At 42.5% G+C, this 18,414-nt stretch overlaps 2 protein-coding genes across 17 annotated transcripts in view; one reads left to right on the forward strand and one right to left on the reverse strand.

Moving 5' to 3' along the window:
* PBLD (phenazine biosynthesis like protein domain containing) overlaps window positions 1-11,658 on the reverse strand; it is a 102,831-nt gene extending 91,173 nt beyond the window's left edge. For 2 of the 4 annotated variants that reach the window (XR_015805050.1, XM_014883336.2), the window contains exons 1-8: window positions 11,016-11,658; window positions 8,929-9,028; window positions 7,659-7,757; window positions 7,035-7,144; window positions 6,859-6,888; window positions 6,271-6,359; window positions 5,178-5,350; window positions 4,566-4,628 (exon numbers count right to left, since the gene is read on the reverse strand). Coding sequence is in view for 3 of the 4 variants with exons in the window: in XM_014883336.2 (XP_014738822.1) it covers window positions 4,566-4,628; window positions 5,178-5,350; window positions 6,271-6,359; window positions 6,859-6,888; window positions 7,035-7,144; window positions 7,659-7,757; window positions 8,929-9,028; window positions 11,016-11,099 (748 nt within the window). In the remaining variant the exon portion in view is untranslated. The remainder of the gene's footprint in view (window positions 1-4,565; window positions 4,629-5,177; window positions 5,351-6,270; window positions 6,360-6,858; window positions 6,889-7,034; window positions 7,145-7,658; window positions 7,758-8,928; window positions 9,029-11,015) is intronic. The other 2 variants (XM_088168662.1, XM_088168663.1) reach the window with 2 other exon arrangements.
* A 168-nt stretch (window positions 11,659-11,826) lies between these two features.
* Window positions 11,827-17,889, forward strand: HNRNPH3 (heterogeneous nuclear ribonucleoprotein H3). 13 transcript variants are annotated; one of them, XM_014883329.2, is made up of 10 exons: window positions 11,843-12,070; window positions 13,063-13,199; window positions 13,730-13,868; window positions 14,416-14,603; window positions 15,011-15,097; window positions 15,429-15,544; window positions 16,694-16,829; window positions 17,043-17,123; window positions 17,207-17,293; window positions 17,590-17,889. In XM_014883329.2, the coding sequence occupies exons 2-10, from the start codon at window positions 13,082-13,084 to the stop codon at window positions 17,664-17,666; spliced, it is 1,029 nt and encodes a 342-aa protein (XP_014738815.1). In that variant the 5' UTR covers window positions 11,843-12,070; window positions 13,063-13,081; the 3' UTR covers window positions 17,667-17,889. The 13 variants fall into 13 exon arrangements, with proteins under 13 accessions (XP_088024800.1, XP_014738815.1, XP_088024795.1 ...); XM_088168669.1 differs by having other exon boundaries at window positions 11,856-12,052; XM_088168673.1 differs by having other exon boundaries at window positions 11,860-12,070; window positions 17,555-17,889.
* Window positions 17,890-18,414: the final 525 nt, after the last annotated feature.

The following is an 18,414-nucleotide window of genomic DNA, read 5'->3' on the forward strand; positions in this document are numbered from 1 at the left end:
ACTGAGTCTGACAAAACTGCTACTTAATGCAAGCAGCGAGGGGCAGTTTGCTTTGTTGTAGCAAATTAAGTTTCTTCTGTATATCTAAGAAGTCTCGAATTCTCCCTTCATGGGATACAGTTTCTGGTGGGAAGAAGGAAGAACACCAAGCATTAGCTGAATGAGAATGAATAATGATTTCCCTGGCACTGAACACCCGAAGTTGATACTGCACTTAAAGAGTGTGCCTGGCTAAAGGCTGAATAAACTCACAAAGGCAGTGGGAAAATTCTACAAAGAAACAGAGTCACAAACAGACATCAAATTCTTACACAGGCACCAACAAATACTGATTTATAGAATCTTGAAGATATAATTTAATACAGCTGGATAAACTGGAAGTGGAAGCAGCCTTCTGCTTGTAGTTGCTAAGAGAACTAAGTTTTTGCCTGAACTGTTGAGCTGTACACAGGAGGGATGATGCTCACTTAGCATGTGCAGTCTCTAACTCGTTCCAGCATTCTCATTTTAGTTGCATGACTTGACCAGAAAATGGTCTGGCTCAGATGGCATTCAGGAAAGGTTTGAGTTTTGAGAAGTGCATAAAGAGGCAATAATGTTCAGTCTCTATTCAATGAACTTCCAACTGCTCCATTAGTTGTCCAAAGCTGAAGAGCACGTTTTTCCTCTCAAACCCACAGTTTAGGAATTGGGTAGAGGTTGTATTCAGATCCCAACAGAGCACAGGTTCTCTGATGGCATATGCTGTATGTTTTAAAGCTATTTCTCCAGCCACTGCTGCTAAGAAAGCTCTTCTTTGATCAGGAATTAGATTCTCAGACAAAGCAAGCACTCTGAAAGAGTGGAAACAGCAGCTATTCAGAGACAGAGATTGACACTTTCTGTTCTTGTCCATTTATAGAGCCATGGGTTGTTCCTAACTTGTCAGAACATCATCTATGAATGGAGTAATGCTTCACCTGAATATTTTAGACTCTTAAAAGACCCAGGTCAGCTAAAATTGATCAATTATTATTGCCAGGTATGGAGACACACCTAAGCTCTTCCACTCCCACATCATAGCAGATTTAAATAAAAGAGATTAATTATTTCATCACTTCAAAGGTTGGTTTGGTTTGTTTTTTTCTTCTTTAAATGTTAAACTCTAGCTCTTTCATGTCAGGATTACTAAGATTGTTTTGATATTAGTCCATTTCATTTTACTTTTAAAGAAACCTCCAAAGCAGAAGAAAAACAAAAAATAACCCACAAAAAAAAAGTTTTAGGCAAGCTTATGTAAAAATAATACTTGATCTCTTCCTTCTCTCACACAAAAGCACTGATATTTCATGCTATGTCCAAGAGTAGACTGGCCTGCAGGGAACATTTCAGTACCTAGAGGATTTCATTTAACAGCAGTGCCTCTGGAGGCATCCAGGCAGCTCTGAAGTGCACTCACCTTTCAGATCACAAAGCTGCTGCACCCCTATTCCATGCCTGCATTTACCAGGAATATCTCATACTCTATGCAGATTTATGCTTATTTTCTATGAAAACAAGGATGTACAAGTGCACAAACAACATCTGACAGCTGAAGTGCCAGTGGCCTGGGCTCCTCTGGGGTTAACCTGGCACACAGGAAAGCTGAGGAGCAGCCACAAGGCCTGTGATGCTGATGGCACAGTATGACACCCCCTGCACCCACACAGCAGCTGCTGGACTTCCATGAACATTATCCTGTTGTTTCAGAGCTTCTTACCAGCCTAGAGATGGAGATCAATGACTCAGGCTTAATGAATTTAAGGACTAATGGTCTGGCTTCATAATGTCATCAGAATGACATCAACTCAGGAAAAAGTGACACTCTTGTAATAATATTTATTTTAAGAAATCACTAGTATTTTGTTTGAATTTCTAAACTCTATAGAGGAATGCTGAAGGAAGCACTTGTTCCTTAACCTAAGGGAAGATCTCCAAGGCTTTTTTTTATCCTAAGAAAGAAGGTTGACAAATCTGGTGACTGATGGAGGGAAACACCTCTCCTTTGAAGAAATATTACACTTGTGCATAAATCTGATGTTGTCAATCTATGTGTTGAGGTTGGTTACTTGGAAAAGATGAAAGCTGCAATGAAAACTTTTGATTTCATGAGAATTCAATTAGCAAAAACTTAAATACAGGTAGATATATTGTACCTTAATGAAGCAACTTCTTCTGTCTTTTTGTGTGTTTGGTTGTTGTTGGTAATGTTGGTGATAATTTCTGCTTCATTTCTGCCCCCCAAAAAACAACCTTTAAATGCTACAAACCTGCTCTGTACTGGAAGGAATCAGGTAAGTTAAAGGCAGTAACAAAACCAAAATTTCCCCACAAATTAATACAGTTGTCCCAGGTAAACTGGTATATCAAGATTCCCTGATCTTAATCTGAGATAAAAACTGTCATGGAAAAGCCCTTTCTCATCAAAATAAATTGGGAAGTCCTCTCTAATTTGTCTGGTTGTATGGAATTCCTCATGCATGTTTATAAATGTTACCTCAGAAAAATGAACACAGTGTGAAGGGCTGGATACACAGGGAGTTGTCATACACTGCATTCAACAGCAACTGTGGAAGTCTATACATCTGAGAGATTTTAATTTTTATACATTGCACAGACTCCTCCAATGAAAGAAAGGCAAAGACTGACACAAAACCCTGATTGAACAAGCAGCTTAAATTCAAGGACATGTACCCAGCTTCAAGAAAAGATCATAAAGTATTTCACCATATAAAAGCACTGGAAAATTCTCTTAGTAATTGGTGGGGTGGTTGTTGTTTGACAATTTAGTCTAAAAAAAAGTAGGCAGAGAACCCAAACACAGGAAATTAAGTCTGATGCTTCAGCAGAGCTGCAGCTGACCTCCTCCTAAAGGCCTCAATAGCCAGAGAGATCTGACAATAGATTTCATATTCCTCATTTTGATATTATTTTACATGTAATCTATTTGGAAACTGACAGATCCTTCATTTTATGGATGAAATTCTGCCTTTATTCTTGCAATAAAAAGTATTGGATATTACAGAAGCCACCACAGAGGTTTCTAAGAAGTCCAAAGATTCTCTTATTTATTAGTATTTGATGATGTGGAATGTCCTTGAATGTCAGCTGTCTTCTCCAAATATTCTCATTAGTAGTAGTAGAATTTACCTGATGCCTCCCAGACATGTAAGGAAAAGTTCTTTTCTCTTAAACATACATCAAATTAACTTGTCCTATTTACAACAGTTCCATATGATTCCTACCACAGAAGTTTAAGTGCATATATGCATGGAATATGAATTTTAAAAAAAGAAACAAAAAGAACACAAAGCTATCTTGTGGACAGATAGGACTTTTTTGGTGCTAAACACATTAGAGAAGCTGATTACAGTATCAGGTGCCCTGGCTGCTTGAGGTAGTTTCTCTAAAAGCAGAATAGGGACAGTACATACAAAATACATGAAAATGCAAAACAGGTAGAAAGTATCAATTTTAGGTATAGACAGAATTCCAGTCTATTTGAGTACTTAAAGAAGCAGTGTCTATGGATGGCATGGAGAGTTTAAATTCCACATAAACATCCAAAAATGTCAAAATCTTCTCAGAAAATGTAAGGATACATTACCAAAGACAGTTTTCCATCTTCAGAAAATATGTTGAGATTTTCACCCCCACCCCTAAGCATTATTTAACCCATCACAGGTACTGTGTGGTATAAATGCAAATACAAGATTTTTGGGACAGAATGTTAAATCTTTCCTTCAGTTCACAATGGAGAAGAAGGTCCTGTTCATGGTGGATGCTTTAAAGACTTACCATTCTCAAGAAAATCCACTTGGAGATTCATTTGACCAAATATAGGAAGGCTTATATTCAGGGTAGCTGTTTGTTTGGAAAAGTGTTCACTTTTATGGACAAAGAACCTTTGTAGATCAAATATCCAACCCTCTGTTCTAAACCAAATGTGACCAAAGGCTTGTGAGCAGAATTGCCCCTGTCCTCTCCTGGGGAACCAGGCAGGGGATGAGGATGATTTTTTATTGTTTCTCTTTGTATTGTTATTCTGTTCTCTGGCAAAGCACTAGAAACAGGAGAATCAAGGAGTCACCCAACACCTCCTCATATAACACAGTCATATATTAACAGCTGCTCTTGGCTTTTTTCCACCAGGTTCTCAAGTTTCTTGTTTAATAACAAAGATGTGATCTAATAAGGATATCTCATTGGTTCAATCAAAACACATAAACAACATCCCCTGAGGTTCACCAAGCTTCAGTCAGGATGAAAGGTCATGAGAACAAAAATCTAAAAGCCAAGATTAAAAACTGACTGCAGAGTTATGATCCAGAAACCAACACTTCAAACTCCCTGGGCTATGATGTGTCATGGTGGTGGATAGGAAAGAAAGCAATTTCTCAAAGATTACCTCACACACAAAATATTACATAATATTCTATTCCTCTTGAGAAAATGGATAGGGATTGCAGTAGTAATACAACCTTTTTCTTTTCTAGTGAGTGGATTTACATAAATGGACAGCTTTGCAATAAAACAGTTTATCTTACCAAGCAGTTCTTTCTTCCCCAGCTGCTCTGACCAGTAGCTGCTTAAAACAGCATGAGCAGATCCTTAAAAGAAATTGGAAAATGAAGTACAGAATTAAATTACAATCACTACTTTACAGAGTAAGCATAGTCAAAATGTAAATATCATAAATCAAGTGCCATGCGTGTTTAGGGTAAAAAAAAAAAAACTAAGAGTCTGCACAGCAGATAGAACTTAAGGCTTTATAATTTCCATTTATTGTAAAGCAGTATTACTTCCACAAGAAGTAATAGAAAAGAACACAAGAGAAGAGGATATAAATCTCCACTGCAATACTCATCCAGTACTGAACTAGTCTTTCAGTTTTCTCTAATTGTAATGCTTGAGGGAAAAAGATCTGAAAAAGACACAAGAATATCTGGTCTAATGACAGCAAGAAGCTGATTTGATTTTTTTCTGAATGAGTTGGCCTCAGTCATTAAAATTTTTTGTTTAATGAGCACCCTGCTATCCATTTAAACCAGTAATTTATAAGAGACCCCAAAGTACAAAAACAGATCAAGGAATTTAAATAAGAACCTTTTAATTGAACTGAAACAGAAGTAGGAGCTGCTTATCATACAAACACATACCTGTAACAGGGTCTTCCAGAACTCCATACCAAGGTGCAAAATATCTGGAGTAAAAATCATGGCCATTTCCACTGGAATTTCCCTTAACAGTGAGTATGAGTCCTTTCACTTTTCCTGTCTTTTCAACTGACAAAAAGTGTTGTGCACTCACTTTCAGTTCTTCCAGCACAGACCTTGAACATAATTATGAAATTTTAATAGCCCATATTCTTCATTTTCCATGAACATAAGTATTGAAAAGAAAAATAAAGCTACAGAATCGTCTTCTCTACAATTCAAAATCAGCCCTAAAATATTAAGGGATACAAGATTGCTAGCATTGTCTTCCTAATGGTATTTGACAGAAAATCACCTACAGAATGTACCAAGTGCTCCACCTCCTTTCAGAGCAGGCAAATAACTAACATCATTCAGGTTTTCATGGCATTCTAAAGCAGTCTACAACTGGCTGATTCCTCCCTACAAAACAGTCTGAAAAACTGAAATAAGAAGTACTCAGTTGAGACTATTTCTTTTTCCCTACTACCCCAGACTTAGTTAAGTCAAACTCCAAGTTTGTAATAATAGTAATTTGGCCTGATTAAAGAAGTTTTGGCAGTAAATACCTAAATCATACTTGAATGAACAATGAAATTCAGAAATGCTTTGGAATAATTTGAATGGGAATTTGCTCTCTAAAGCTCCTTATGGTGCTGTTAAGCATGTGTAAGCAGATTACAGTCCAATGGAAGTAAGAATCCCTGGCATTCTGTCAAATGTGCCCTGAACTGAAGCAGGACTCCCAAATTTCTGCCAGGTTACTGGATCATCTTTAGACTCAGATGGATGGGAAAAACACACTATGATTAAAACTGTTTCCTACACCTCCTTCTCTTGAAGACAGATTTCAGAATGATCTTATTCAGCTTTGCAGCTTCAATAAGCTCATATTAAACGATATAATAACCACTTTACACAGAAATTTAAATCAGAGCTTTTTAATCTCCACCTGATATAAAACTAGATAAAAAAGCCTAGTATGTAAGGAACAGATTCAACAGGCCAACTCAATTTCTGCATTCTTGATGAACAAAATTACAAGAGAGTGAGATACCTTCCATAAGTATCACTGAGGCAGACTAAGAGGTTCTTGGTTTCGGGGGAGTACCGCACATCCTGAACACTCAGGTCACCAACAGCTGCCTGGTGGGAGAGGCAAAGGAGACAGGAAAGAAAACTGCCATCACTTGAATAGAAAATAATATTCCCTGAGCATTTCTGTAGAGCACACTCCCTGCTACAAGAGGGCTCATAAAGGTTTTCCATGCAACCCTCAAGTAAGAAAAGCAAATGCACCAAGTGTATGAATGGTTATGGGTGAGTGACCAGCCCCACACAAGTCAATTTGGGAAGACATCCAGGACCTAGAGGAGGGCAAGGATGCAGACTGCCCTCTCAGGCACACAAAAGGCTGAAGATGCCATTGAAATAAATATTGATGCTTCACTCAGTGGTTATGGGAGACACAGATTCAGCTGCAGCATTCTGGAGAATTTCATCCCCTGACCTACTGACCCATTACTGAGAGCTTTGAAGTTTGGTGATTCAAATTCAGGAGTACATCGAGCAATCACCATTTTTTAGCCATTTTAGTACATAAAAAAAAGTGAAGCAATTATAAACTGATAGATTCTTTTTTTACCTTTATTAATTCTTCTACCTCCTTAAGTTCCTGAAAAAAAAAAAAATAAGCCACACTATAAAAAATGGATTATATATGTATGTACCTATGCAACTACAGACAGACACATATACTGACATACACATACAAACAGATACTTTCCTTGAAAGCCTATCATGAATAAAATTTTGACTAACCTGGGGGTAGGCTGGGCAAAGTGGCAAGTCCAGGACAATATGATCTTTCACTTGTCTGGCCTTTAATTCCCCACTCAGTGTCACAAACGTGATAACTGAATTTGTATTTTCTAGAGAGAGAACACTGCAACGTTATCAAACATAAGAATTTTAACCTAAATTATTATAACCCTGGGAGTAGCTCAATATATTCAGAAAAAGTTAGTTATGCAGCTCAAATATATCTGGAGTAACACTGTATTCTGGGCAAAATTCCCAACTAACTCAATAAACCTGCTGAAGCTATAAAACACAGCAATTGTCAGGGAATCATTCCTGCATATGAATGGGAATGTCCTTTTAACAGAAAGAGCAATATTCCCTATTCATCAAATCCTCCTGTACCTCTCCCAGATGACATTTGCATATTTAGCACTTTTTTTAAACAGGAGTAATAGCAGGGCACTGGGATCAGACTACAGCCTTGTAACTACGGAGCAGTAGTAAAAGGCAATGCCCAGGGTCTCTCCATTTGTGTTCTACAGATGTTCTGAATTTTTAATTGCCTTTGTCTTAAAATATAGAGGTGTTAATCAGAAGTAAATGTTCTAAAAAATTGTAGTAATACCTCGGTTGTAAACTTACTTTGTACATGAAATAACACAGCAGCTGATGCAAGAGTAGCATGACCACAGAGAGGAATCTCACTGACTGGGGTGAACCATCTGAGCCCAAAGCAGGAACCTTGAAAAAATAAAGTTTCTTTAGTGCTATTAAATGGAAGACATCTATTTCTTCATTTAATCTCAACATACATAGAGTGATGATGTTTCAGCTAATCAAAATGCACGTTACAATCAGTTTTGGTGCTAAACACACTTTAAGTACCCATTTCAGGCTGATTTTTCAGAACAGCTAACCCTTTTGAATCAGGTCAATAACCTTTGCATGCTGCACAGATTCTTCTTTGTCCTAACCAGGTCTTATTTAGAAGGTAAAGCCTCCATGCCCTTGTGCATTTTGAAATCCTGCAAAGGCACAGTCATGATGTGCATATACCTGCAGGCCATTTAGAAATCATAGATGGTTTTGTTGCTATAACAGAACCTGTACTGGACTTAGCTCAGGTGTGAATTATTTTGCTTAAACCACCAGTCAAGTCTGGCAGAAGTCTCTAATGTCTACTGACCCTTCATTTCACTAGGAATCTTATTTCTATTTGCTTTTTAAAAAATCTGGAACAGTCATGTATGATACTTGGTTTCCTGTAACTTTTGCACACGTACTTCAAATGACTAATTACCACACAAACATAACTAGAAGTGGAAAAGCAACAATTTTTTTTTTAAATCCAAACAACTCTTGTCATTGCTACTATGGAGAATTAGTGCATTAAAGTCAGTTCCCTCTAATGAAAACAAATATAAACCAAATAACACCTTGTGGTGGAACCCCATGGGCCCAGCCCACTAGTATCAAAAGTACTGTAATGATAAAGAAGCTGGCATTTTTTATGCTGTCAGATATGGACGACCTGATAATAAGTGTGTGAAACATATTGGCAAAGTGCAAACATGAAAAATGAAAAGTATTATCACTTCTTGCTCCAAGTGATTAGTCTAACCCTAAAATAAATTCCAATTTATTAACAACAGGAGCAAGCAATTATAGTTGCTACTTCCCTTAATGTTTTAAATTAGAGACAGTACAAAATTTTACTCCCTGAACAATCCATCAAACAACAAAGATGACAGACACCTTAATGTGGAATCTAAGTCCAGACTAGTGGAGTCCCAGCCCCTTGGCTCCTGCCACCACACAACTGCAAACTGATTCAGCTGAAAATTAATCCACAGAGTGAGTGTGAACAAACTCTGCGTTTATCTGATGTTTTCTTATAAACAGAACCACTAACTTTTGGTAAAGTCATCTCCAGGTTTCAATTTTCTGATGAAAGCTGTTTCTGAAAGGTTCATTTCTGTTGCAATTTTTTGGTGGGAATCTTCATCCAAGTCCTAGGGATGAAACAAGAAATCAAATAAAGAGCAGGCAAAAAAATGCAGAATCAAGCTTTCTGTCAAATGCAGAAATAGTAATTTAATTTTTCTATTATAATAAAACGCAGTTTCAGTTTTAATTCGAAATAATCTCTGAGAGTAAAAAAAAAAACTTGAAGTGGGACTATGTGCTCCCTCTGCAGGAGCTGAGAAGAGACAAACAGGGGAGAAAATAGAGCAAACTGCTGGAGCTCACTGAGTGCCTGGGATTGAAGGCAGTGGACATTGATCCCAAGATACCCAAGCCCCAGGGATTGTGTAACAACCTCCTTGGCCCACGTCCCACTGCTCTTAGCCCACGGTTATGCTGACTGGCCAGCTTTGAGAATCTCATCTTGAAAATATTGAAACTCAAGAGAAACAAAGTACATAAGGGACCTGATCAGGTTCAGCCTCTGAGAGATAAAAGTGTGCTCCTTTAACTCGAATTACTTCTTTTAATAACGAATCCTTTCCAGCCAATAATTGATTAGTACATTAGAGCTGTGCTTGCAGCCTGAATTCTGTACAGTTAAACAACATTCTAACACTTCACATTCCCTTTCTCCTAGGAACAGTTCTGTCAGTTACTGTAAAGACCCTAGACCAGAACAAAGACCAGTAAAAATGTTATTAAAAATAACTTTTTTTTTTTTTTTTTAAATAACATGGAACTTTATTGAAATACTGCCATCCTGTGGCACCTCTGAAACACAGAAAGGACTGGTTTTGTCATTCCTGCATTTCTCCTGATTTTTTTTTCCTGTAAAGCATCTGCTGAGACTCTGGAGGGAGCAGAGAACAGTTGTTTTTCATGGCTGCATCACACTTTCCTCAATCTTAGAATAAAATGCTGAAATTAGGACCTCAGCTTTCACTGTCACACTGAAGCCTTTACTACTTCTACAGGGACTGTAGAAAAAACTTTTTAAAAGCCTGCATTCCAAAGCCAGCATGCAAGTTAGGTGGCTTCACGACATCTTAATTTAATAAAGTAAGATTAATATTAAAAATGCTATTAGAAGCTCATAATTTTAAAGCAGAGATAATTTGGAGAGTATTTCGATTTTATGGGGCCAAAAATAAGAGAGATGTTCCCAGTCATACCTTTAGCTGATTTGGTAAACAGGCAATGTTATATGAGATTTAAACAGACTTAGGAACATCTAGAAAGGATTCATATTGTCATTGCAAGCTGTTGCCATTGGCTACTCTACATATATTTTCATATTTACAATTTTTATTGGGAGTTACTATACAAACAAAACAAGGGCTGCACATTTCTAATCCACCTCAGTAATTATTTTTGTTAGAAATCAGAACCAATTAGACTCAACTGTTCACAACAGCCTGATGAGGATAACTGCACCAAAACTACCACACAACACTGAAGCAGTAAGAACTGGTTGTTGAAACTTGGCTAAAGCTGAACACAGCACACTAATGGTAGAAGACTCATATGCAGGTCTATACCTGCTCTTTTTCTTTTCAGAGAAAGTAAAAATGAAAGAAAAAAAGAAAAAAAAGAGGAGAAAGCCCACACCAAAATCCAAAAGCAAACCCTGTAGTTTAATCCCTCTACTGAGTACTCATTCTGTTCTACAGCATTACTTTTCAGATTTCACTCTGAATCCTTCCTAATCCTTCAGAAACTTTACTCTGGATCATTCTTGAAGAAATTAAGCCGTTTTTCTTGACTTAACTCAAAATAAATCCAATCTATTCCTTAATAAAACGTTTTTAACAGCCCACAAAAAATTCAAAGGTTGTCTTATACGACATAGTTTTGATGAAAAAAAAGAGCACCCCAGTGCTAATTTCTCTGTATTTGCCACAGCAAACAAGTCTGGAAAAAGCAAAGCAAAGTCTGATGCAGTGCAGAGTGCTCAGGTCAAGTACAGAATGGCAAATGTCATTGCAGTACCTTTAAGAACAGCTGGGTTGTTTGGTTTTTTTTTAAACTTACATTTTCAAGCAGACAAACTGCCGCAGGATTTCCAGAAAATGGCCGGTTTGTAAATGCATCGACCGTAAAAAGTGGGATCTGCATTGTCGTGTGCACCTGTTTAGCCGCAGGCTGTGCTCTGTAAAGGTCTCTATCTAACCTGTTCTACCCACACCGACAGCACAACTCCAAGTTAATGTTTTCCTGACGGCAGGCGGAGCCAGCGGCCCATCCCGTCATTTCCTAGCGCCGACAAGTGTTGAGAATCCTTCCCACGCCCCTAGCGCTCCGCACTGTTTGTTTTTTGTTTGTTTTTTTTAATTAAAACACACATTTTAGCCTCGCTCACCACCAGCCCCTGAAGGCCTCAACGCGCCCTTTCACCACAGCGCCCGGCCCGGTGTGCCCCGCTCTGAGGGAGGCGGGATCGGCAGGTTCGCTGAGGAGAGAGACGCGGGCAGCCATTGCGTGCGCCCACACCGGGCAACCTTCCTGATCCTCGCTCCCTCCCGAAGCTGCGCTGAGGGAGAGGGACGCGCTGAGCGGAACAAAAGCTCCAGAGCACGACCGGGCCGCCGCCGCTGCCGCCGCCGCCGCCGCTGCCGCTGCCGTGAGGGCAATGGCGGCGTGAGGCGATGCCCGGGCACGCGCGCGCCGTACCCCTAACCCGGGGGGCCCCGCGCGCGCTCCCGTTTGGCGCCAAAACGAGCGGCGGCGGCCGCGAGACGGAGGCAGCAGCGCGCACGCGCCCGGGCGGCCCCTCAGCGGAGGAGGCGGCGAGAGGAAAAGGCGGGAACGCCCCCTCCCCTACCCCGCATGCGCCTTCGCTCCCATCCACCGCCCCGCCGGGCTCCCCCCCCCCCCCGCGAGCCGCGCGTGCGCGGGGGCCGCCCAGGCGGGTGTGAGGCGGCGCGCGACGCGGGTAACGCGATAGTCGCGCGGCCCGGACGCTCCGCTGCCCGTGGGCGCTGCGCAGGTGTGTGCCCGCCGGACGGCTCGGCTGTGAGGGAGGAGGCGCGTCCTGCCCGGCGCGAGCGGCTGCCGGGACACGGCCAGGGGTGCGCGAGAGGCTCGCGGTGAGCGGAGAGGGCGAGCGGGCCGAGCGGGCGGGCGAGCGGCGGCGGGGCCCGCCCGGGGGTTCGGCGGCCGAACGGTGCCGCCGGCGGGGGCTCGGGGCCCGCCTGGCGCCGGGTCGGGCCCGGCGCGCGGCCGTGGGTGGGGGAGGGGGGGAGGCGGTGCGGAGCCTCGTTCCCGATCGCGGCCGCCATTTTGAGCGGCGGAGCTGAGGGCGGCGGCGGCCGCAGGAGAGCGGCGGTCGTGGGGGGAGGGGGGGGGGGGTCGTGGGGTGTTGAGGGCGGCACGGGCCGGGCGGCGCAGCGCCAGCACCTCCGAGGCCGGAGGTGGGCAGCGGGACGCGGGGCGGGGCGCGGCGGGAGCGGGGCGGGCGAGTGGTGGGCACCCCGGTGAGGCGCGGTAAATGGCGGCGGGGAGGGGAGCAGGCGGGGGTCAGGGCCGCGCTCTCGGGAGGACGGCGGGAGGCGGGATCGCGATGGCTCCGCGCTCGGGCAGGCGGCGATGGCGGCTGCCTTTGTGGGACGGTGGCGGTGTCCCCCCTCACACGGCCTCGTCACACGCACACCCCCCCCCCGCCCCCGGCTGAGGGCAGACAAAGGAAGGCCTTGTGGTTCCAGCCCCTTCCTCAAGTGTCACGCTGCAAGGAAAGAAACAGCCGAGAAAACAAAACCCGCGGAGCTTTACGGAGCGGATGTGAAATGTAGTCGGAGTAAAAGCCGAGCTTTATGTGCCGTGCCTGCCCACGTGCTGCCCGCGGTGCTCCCCGGCAGCAGCCCCAATGGCGGGGTTACATCCCCTTGGTAGGGGGGATTATATCCCCTCAGGGATGGCTTTGTATGCCCAGTTTCAAATCCGGAACAGAAATAAAGCTCACGATCCATCACGCTAGTTATCTAAATAAACAGAACCTAACAGATTTCTTTTCAAGGGAGGGACTTCGGCATGGACGGAAACTGAGGGGTTTTTTTATTTCTGTTTTGTTGCGATGTTTTAGGATTTAAATAAAATAAAAGATGGACTGGACTCAAAAACACAATGGGCCCAATGATACAACCAATGACGGAACAGTGGTACGACTCCGAGGCCTGCCATTTGGCTGCAGCAAAGAAGAGATTGTTCAGTTCTTCCAAGGTACCGCCAGTATAGTCGAAGTGTAGTGGGTTTCTCTAGAGGCTCTTTGTATCTTTACGCAGTGTTTTGTACGTGTTTAATAACTGTTAATGGGGTGGATGGGGAGGGATTGTGTTAAACTAGTTTGTCTTAAGTAAGATTTATACCCTGTAAATCACAGCTAACCGTAGATGCAGTAGAACACGAAATGTGTCTGATTTTGTCGAGGTGGGAAACAATACCGGGCATATTGGGGTGACCTGAATGTTAGCATTTGGATCAGTTAAATTCCTTGATTGGTAGCTATATTTTCTTCATGTAACTTAGGTGGTTGCATTTTTGTATAGTGTAAAGGGAAAAGAAGTACGGCTAAATCCATAAATGTTTAATGAAAGATCATGGGCTTGTATTGTTGGGTGATGGGGGAAAACGAGGTGGTTTTCTTTTTCGTTGTTGTTGTTTAGATATGCTTTAAGTATTTGCTACAGATGGGAATGTTTCAGCCTTTAACACTGTTCCCCTTGACGGGGTTATTTGTCCTTGGGTTAAAGGGTTGGAAATCGTGCCAAATGGGATAACATTGACGCTGGACTACCAGGGGAGAAGCACAGGGGAGGCCTTCGTGCAGTTTGCTTCAAAGGAGATAGCAGAAAATGCTCTGGGGAAACACAAGGAAAGAATAGGGCACAGGTGGGGATGGAGAGTTTGGGATGGTGTTAAATCTTTATTTTTTGGGGGTTGTGGGTCAGTAATGCTTTTGGGGGGTTGGGGACCATTGGGTAATTGGCTGTTTTTAAGAATTTTTATAACTGATCCTAAGTTAACTTGGGGAAATACAGTAGATTTGGGGGGTGGGGGAGACAGCATTGCACTGGGTAGTTTGCTAAACTCAGAAAATTGTTTCAATCGTGCTCGTGTAGGGTAATTTGTGATAAATGCTGCTATAGCCAGACATTGTTTTTCAACAGTATGTTTCTCATACTGGAAAGACATGTTTTAAGCTTAATTTGTACAGCTAGAATTTTCACATGGTAATTTTTGCCACTGTAAAGTGGGGTTTTTTTTAATACACTTAAGATTCTTACGGTTTTGAGGAGAAGCTTAAGTTGTATGGTATTTCTAGTCACTGCTATTGGCTTGTACGTTTAGCTCTAGAAAATGTAGTACGGCCTTTTGTAAACTTCAGACTGCTTCTGCCTGTGTTCTTACTAGTACCTTGAAAATGCTCTTTTATCAGATACATTGAAATCTTCAAAAGTAGTAAGAGCGAAATCAGAGGATTCTCTGACATGCCAAGAAGAATGATGGGACAACAGCGACCTGGACCATATGATAGACCATTAGGAGGAAGAGGGGGTTATTATGGAGCTGGGCGTGGAAGTATGTATGACAGAATGCGTCGAGGAGGTGGTGGATATGACGGTGGTATGTTCATCTAATGAACACAGGTTCTCTTGGCAGTTTCATGTTTCTGACATACTTGTCAAGAAATAAGAAATGGCAGTAGCTGTAATGCCCATTAGGTTGGATGTGCTTACCTGAAAAAACTTGAAGTATGTCAAAATACGTGGTTTAGTCCTTAAGATGAACATTAATAATAAGGGAGCTATTTTCATTAGAATCGAATCTTTCCGTTTGCATGTTTCAGTCTGTGTTACATAAAAATAAATGTACTTTTGCACCATGTTCAGGAGTCCAGGTTTGCCAGCCTGCAGAGGCTGTTTGCAGAGTTCTGGGTGCCCAAAGACTACAAAATTGAGTGTTGTGTGTGCATTGCTCTGTGGCTTCTGAGCAGTAATGTAATGGCTCCTTTCCTTCTCTCCATTGCACAGGATATGGTGGCTTTGATGATTATGGTGGCTATAATAACTATGGCTATGGAAACGACGGCTATGACGACAGAATGAGGGATGGGAGAGGTAAAATAAATTAATAGTTTGTCCAAAAAGGTTTTCCTGTTACTTGAGTTGCAAGACACAGTATTTCCAGGGCAGAGACAGTGGCTTCATTCTGCTGTTTGGTAAAGGAGAAGGCTGTTTAAAAAGGGGAGGGGATTGGGGAACTGTAAGCAAAGGAAAATAGATTGCTTAGGAGGGCTTCTGGTTAAAGTTTGGGTTGATACACGGGAAGTGCAAACACCGTGCATTCACTGGTATAATTCAGTGCTTTCAGAAAAAAGAGTAGTGATGACTTTTGGCTTTTCATGATCTTAGAGGTGTGTGGGTTTTTTTGGTTTGGGTTTTCCAATAGGCATGGGAGGACATGGCTATGGAGCTGGAGATGCAGGGTCGGGGTTCCATGGTGGCGGTCATTTTGTTCACATGAGAGGGCTGCCTTTCCGAGCCACGGAAAACGATATTGCTAACGTAAGTACCACGGGGGAAAGGGCTTCCTCCTGCCAGCATGTCCCTGTCTGTCCCTCCCAAACTGGGGAGCCTTCTCAAGCAAGTCACTGCTACATCTGCACAAAGTTAACGAGCTTGTGTAAAGCTGCTGTCTGAGGTGGGATTACCAGAGAAGTCAGCAACGCTATATTTGTCATTAATCCTTGCACTCTCTGCTCTTTCCTTTCCATGAGAGGTGTACTGCAGAGACAACAGTTGCTGTTTTATGGCATTTAGGATTTGTTTAAGCTTACCTGATTTTGTGAAAATGACAAGATTTGAAACTTAAATTGCTTAGTTTGCGTATGTATTGACTTGAGACTTATTTCAGGAGGGGCAGGGTGGCTGTAGAGAGCTGTGTTGGCTTGGAGAGGACTGTTTGCCTCTTGTAAGGGATCAGGGCGGCAGATAGAAGCACATGGGCAGGATTTTGGGAATGCATTCTTGTGTTGCTGTCAGGGAAAAAGCTTTCTTAGGATTCGAGGCCTGGTTTAAACAGCACATCTTGGGGAGAGGTCGTCCTGCCACTTGCATCTGGGCATTATATATGCAGAGCTCCATTCTTCAGCTTGTGCTTGTTTGCTTTTGTGGGTGGGTTGGTTTACTTAAATGGAGCTGTATTTTCTTGTGTCAGTTGGATTGTTTCATTTAGGGTAAAGACTGTGACAACGAGGGCCAAAAGTCAGGCTTTGATCTGGAGCAGGGAGGAAGAGCAGTGTGATTGACAGGCAGGTTTCTTGAGTTCCACGACCGTGTCGTTGCTTTGAGAAATCTGAAGAAGCAGAGCCAAATGAAAACTGATGATTTTCTTGTCCAGGATGCATCACATTTGACTGTTGCAGTGTGTGTGGGCAGGAGTTGTTTGCATCTTTGCTTTCAGAGAAAGCTCCTCGGGCTCCGTAGCTGCAGCTCTCCAAGCTGTGTAGTAACAATGGGTTGTAAACGTAGGTTGACCTGATGTTGAGTGTCCCACAACCACTAAGTACTACTTGAGAAATGAGTAGTTAAATTTACGTGGTAGGATGACATTGAATTAAAGCAGTGTACCACTAACCATGGGAATGGAGAAAAAGTACTTGGCTTGAATTCTGCATTAACGTGATTTGTTTTTTAATTTGTTTTTTCCCCTAGTTTTTCTCGCCACTGAACCCTATAAGAGTTCACATTGACATTGGAGCAGATGGCAGAGCTACAGGAGAGGCAGATGTGGAATTTGTAACACATGAGGATGCTGTAGCTGCCATGTCCAAGGATAAGAATCACATGCGTGAGTGTCGTGTTCCCTGACGCTGCTGCTTGGCCAGGCTGTAGCAGGGCTGTGAGCAGCAGATCCATCCTAAGGTTTTCCCAGTTGGCCACATTGCAGACTCCCTCATTTGTGGCCTTCTGTCTGCTACCTGTAAAGGGGGGGCTTTCCTTGGTGTCTCTGTTTCTGGTCTGGGAAACAAAGTACAAACTGAGGCTTCTTCACTTCTTACAGAGCATCGATATATTGAACTATTCCTGAATTCCACTGCTGGAGGCGGCTCTGGAATGGGAGGCTACGGCAGAGATGGAATGGGTATGCATCAATTGCTCATTTAGCTGATGCTTTGCCAGGTCTAAGGAGTTCCAAGATTGTAAGTGGCACTTTCGGCTTTGCAGATCAAGGTTACGGCTCTGTTGGCAGGATGGGAATGGGTAGCAATTACAGCGGCGGATACGGAACTCCTGATGGCTTGGGCGGATACAGTAAGTGCAGGCTCCCTTTAAATGGTCAGGGGGAAGTGTCGTTGTCTGTCTCCTGATAGAGAGGGGGCGAGGGTGCTGGGCCTTGGGCTGGAGAAGGGAAAGAGGGGCAGGGGTTTTTGGAAACAATCTCTGGGGGCTTTACACCCTGTGCTACTGCAGCAAACGCTGGTTAAGAGCAGTAGTGCTGGAGTATTGTTAGTCTAAGTTGTCACCTTCACCCAGTTGCTCTGTATTACCCATCCCATTTTTTCTCTTTTTAAGGTATGTATGCGTGACCTTGTGTCAATTGTTTGCAGGTCGTGGCAGTGGAAATAGTGGAGGATACTATGGGCAAGGCAGTATGGGTGGAGGAGGATGGCGTGGGATGTATTGAAGGATAGCCTTGTTTCTGCAAAACACCTGGAAGAAACAGTCTCTGGTCTACTAGACTTTCTTACAAAATTTAATTTCTTTTGTATTTTAAGAACTTTATAATGACTGAAGGAATGTGTTTTCACAATATTATTTGGTAAGCAACAGATTGTGATGGGAAAATCTGTTTTCTGTAGGTTTTATTTGTTGCATACTCTGACTTTAAATAAATTTTTATATTCAAACCACTGATGTTGATACTTTTTATACTAGTTACTCCTAAGGATGTATTACATATTCAAGACTACAGTCGGTTTAAAATGTTGTACTATGGTTCCATAAAGGTGGTTGTACTGTAACTCCTATGAACACTGATTCAGTTCTGTGTAATCTTGGTCTAGTGAACAAATTTAAACATTCACCTGTTTAAGGGGAGATGGGTAGATGAATAGGTTAGTTTATTTGGTAATGGCTTTCCTAAACCCTTTTGATAAGTTGTATGTAATAACTGCAGCACAGCATAAAGCTGTGGGGGCTCAGTCATTGTCCTGGCTTCTGCTGCTGCTGCTGCCAGCACCCCCAGCAAATGCACCCCTGTCCTGCCTCCACAACACGGAGCGGCCACGTTTATTTCCACGCTTTGCTGTAGCGCTCTAGGGCCTGCATTTCACACCTGTAACCTGCAGTTCTCACTGAAACACTAGCACAGCTTTTAGCTAACACAACATAGGTCAAATGCTGTTCATTTGATGCTTTCTACTTAGTTATTT

This window comes from Sturnus vulgaris, chromosome 8 (genome assembly GCF_052056855.1).
Source record: "Sturnus vulgaris isolate bStuVul1 chromosome 8, bStuVul1.hap1, whole genome shotgun sequence".
Lineage (NCBI taxonomy): Eukaryota > Metazoa > Chordata > Aves > Passeriformes > Sturnidae > Sturnus > Sturnus vulgaris.

What these genes read in the sequence shown, in the direction of transcription:
- HNRNPH3 (XM_088168666.1), top strand. Translation starts at nt 13,082, where the DNA reads ATGGACTGGACTCAAAAACACAATGGGCCCAATGATACAACCAATGAC. An exon ending in AAGGAAAGAATAGGGCACAG is followed by an intron (nt 13,869 to 14,415) that starts GTGGGGATGGAG and finishes CTCTTTTATCAG; the next exon opens with ATACATTGAAATCTTCAAAA. An exon ending in CGGAAAACGATATTGCTAAC is followed by an intron (nt 15,545 to 16,693) that starts GTAAGTACCACG and finishes TTTTTCCCCTAG; the next exon opens with TTTTTCTCGCCACTGAACCC.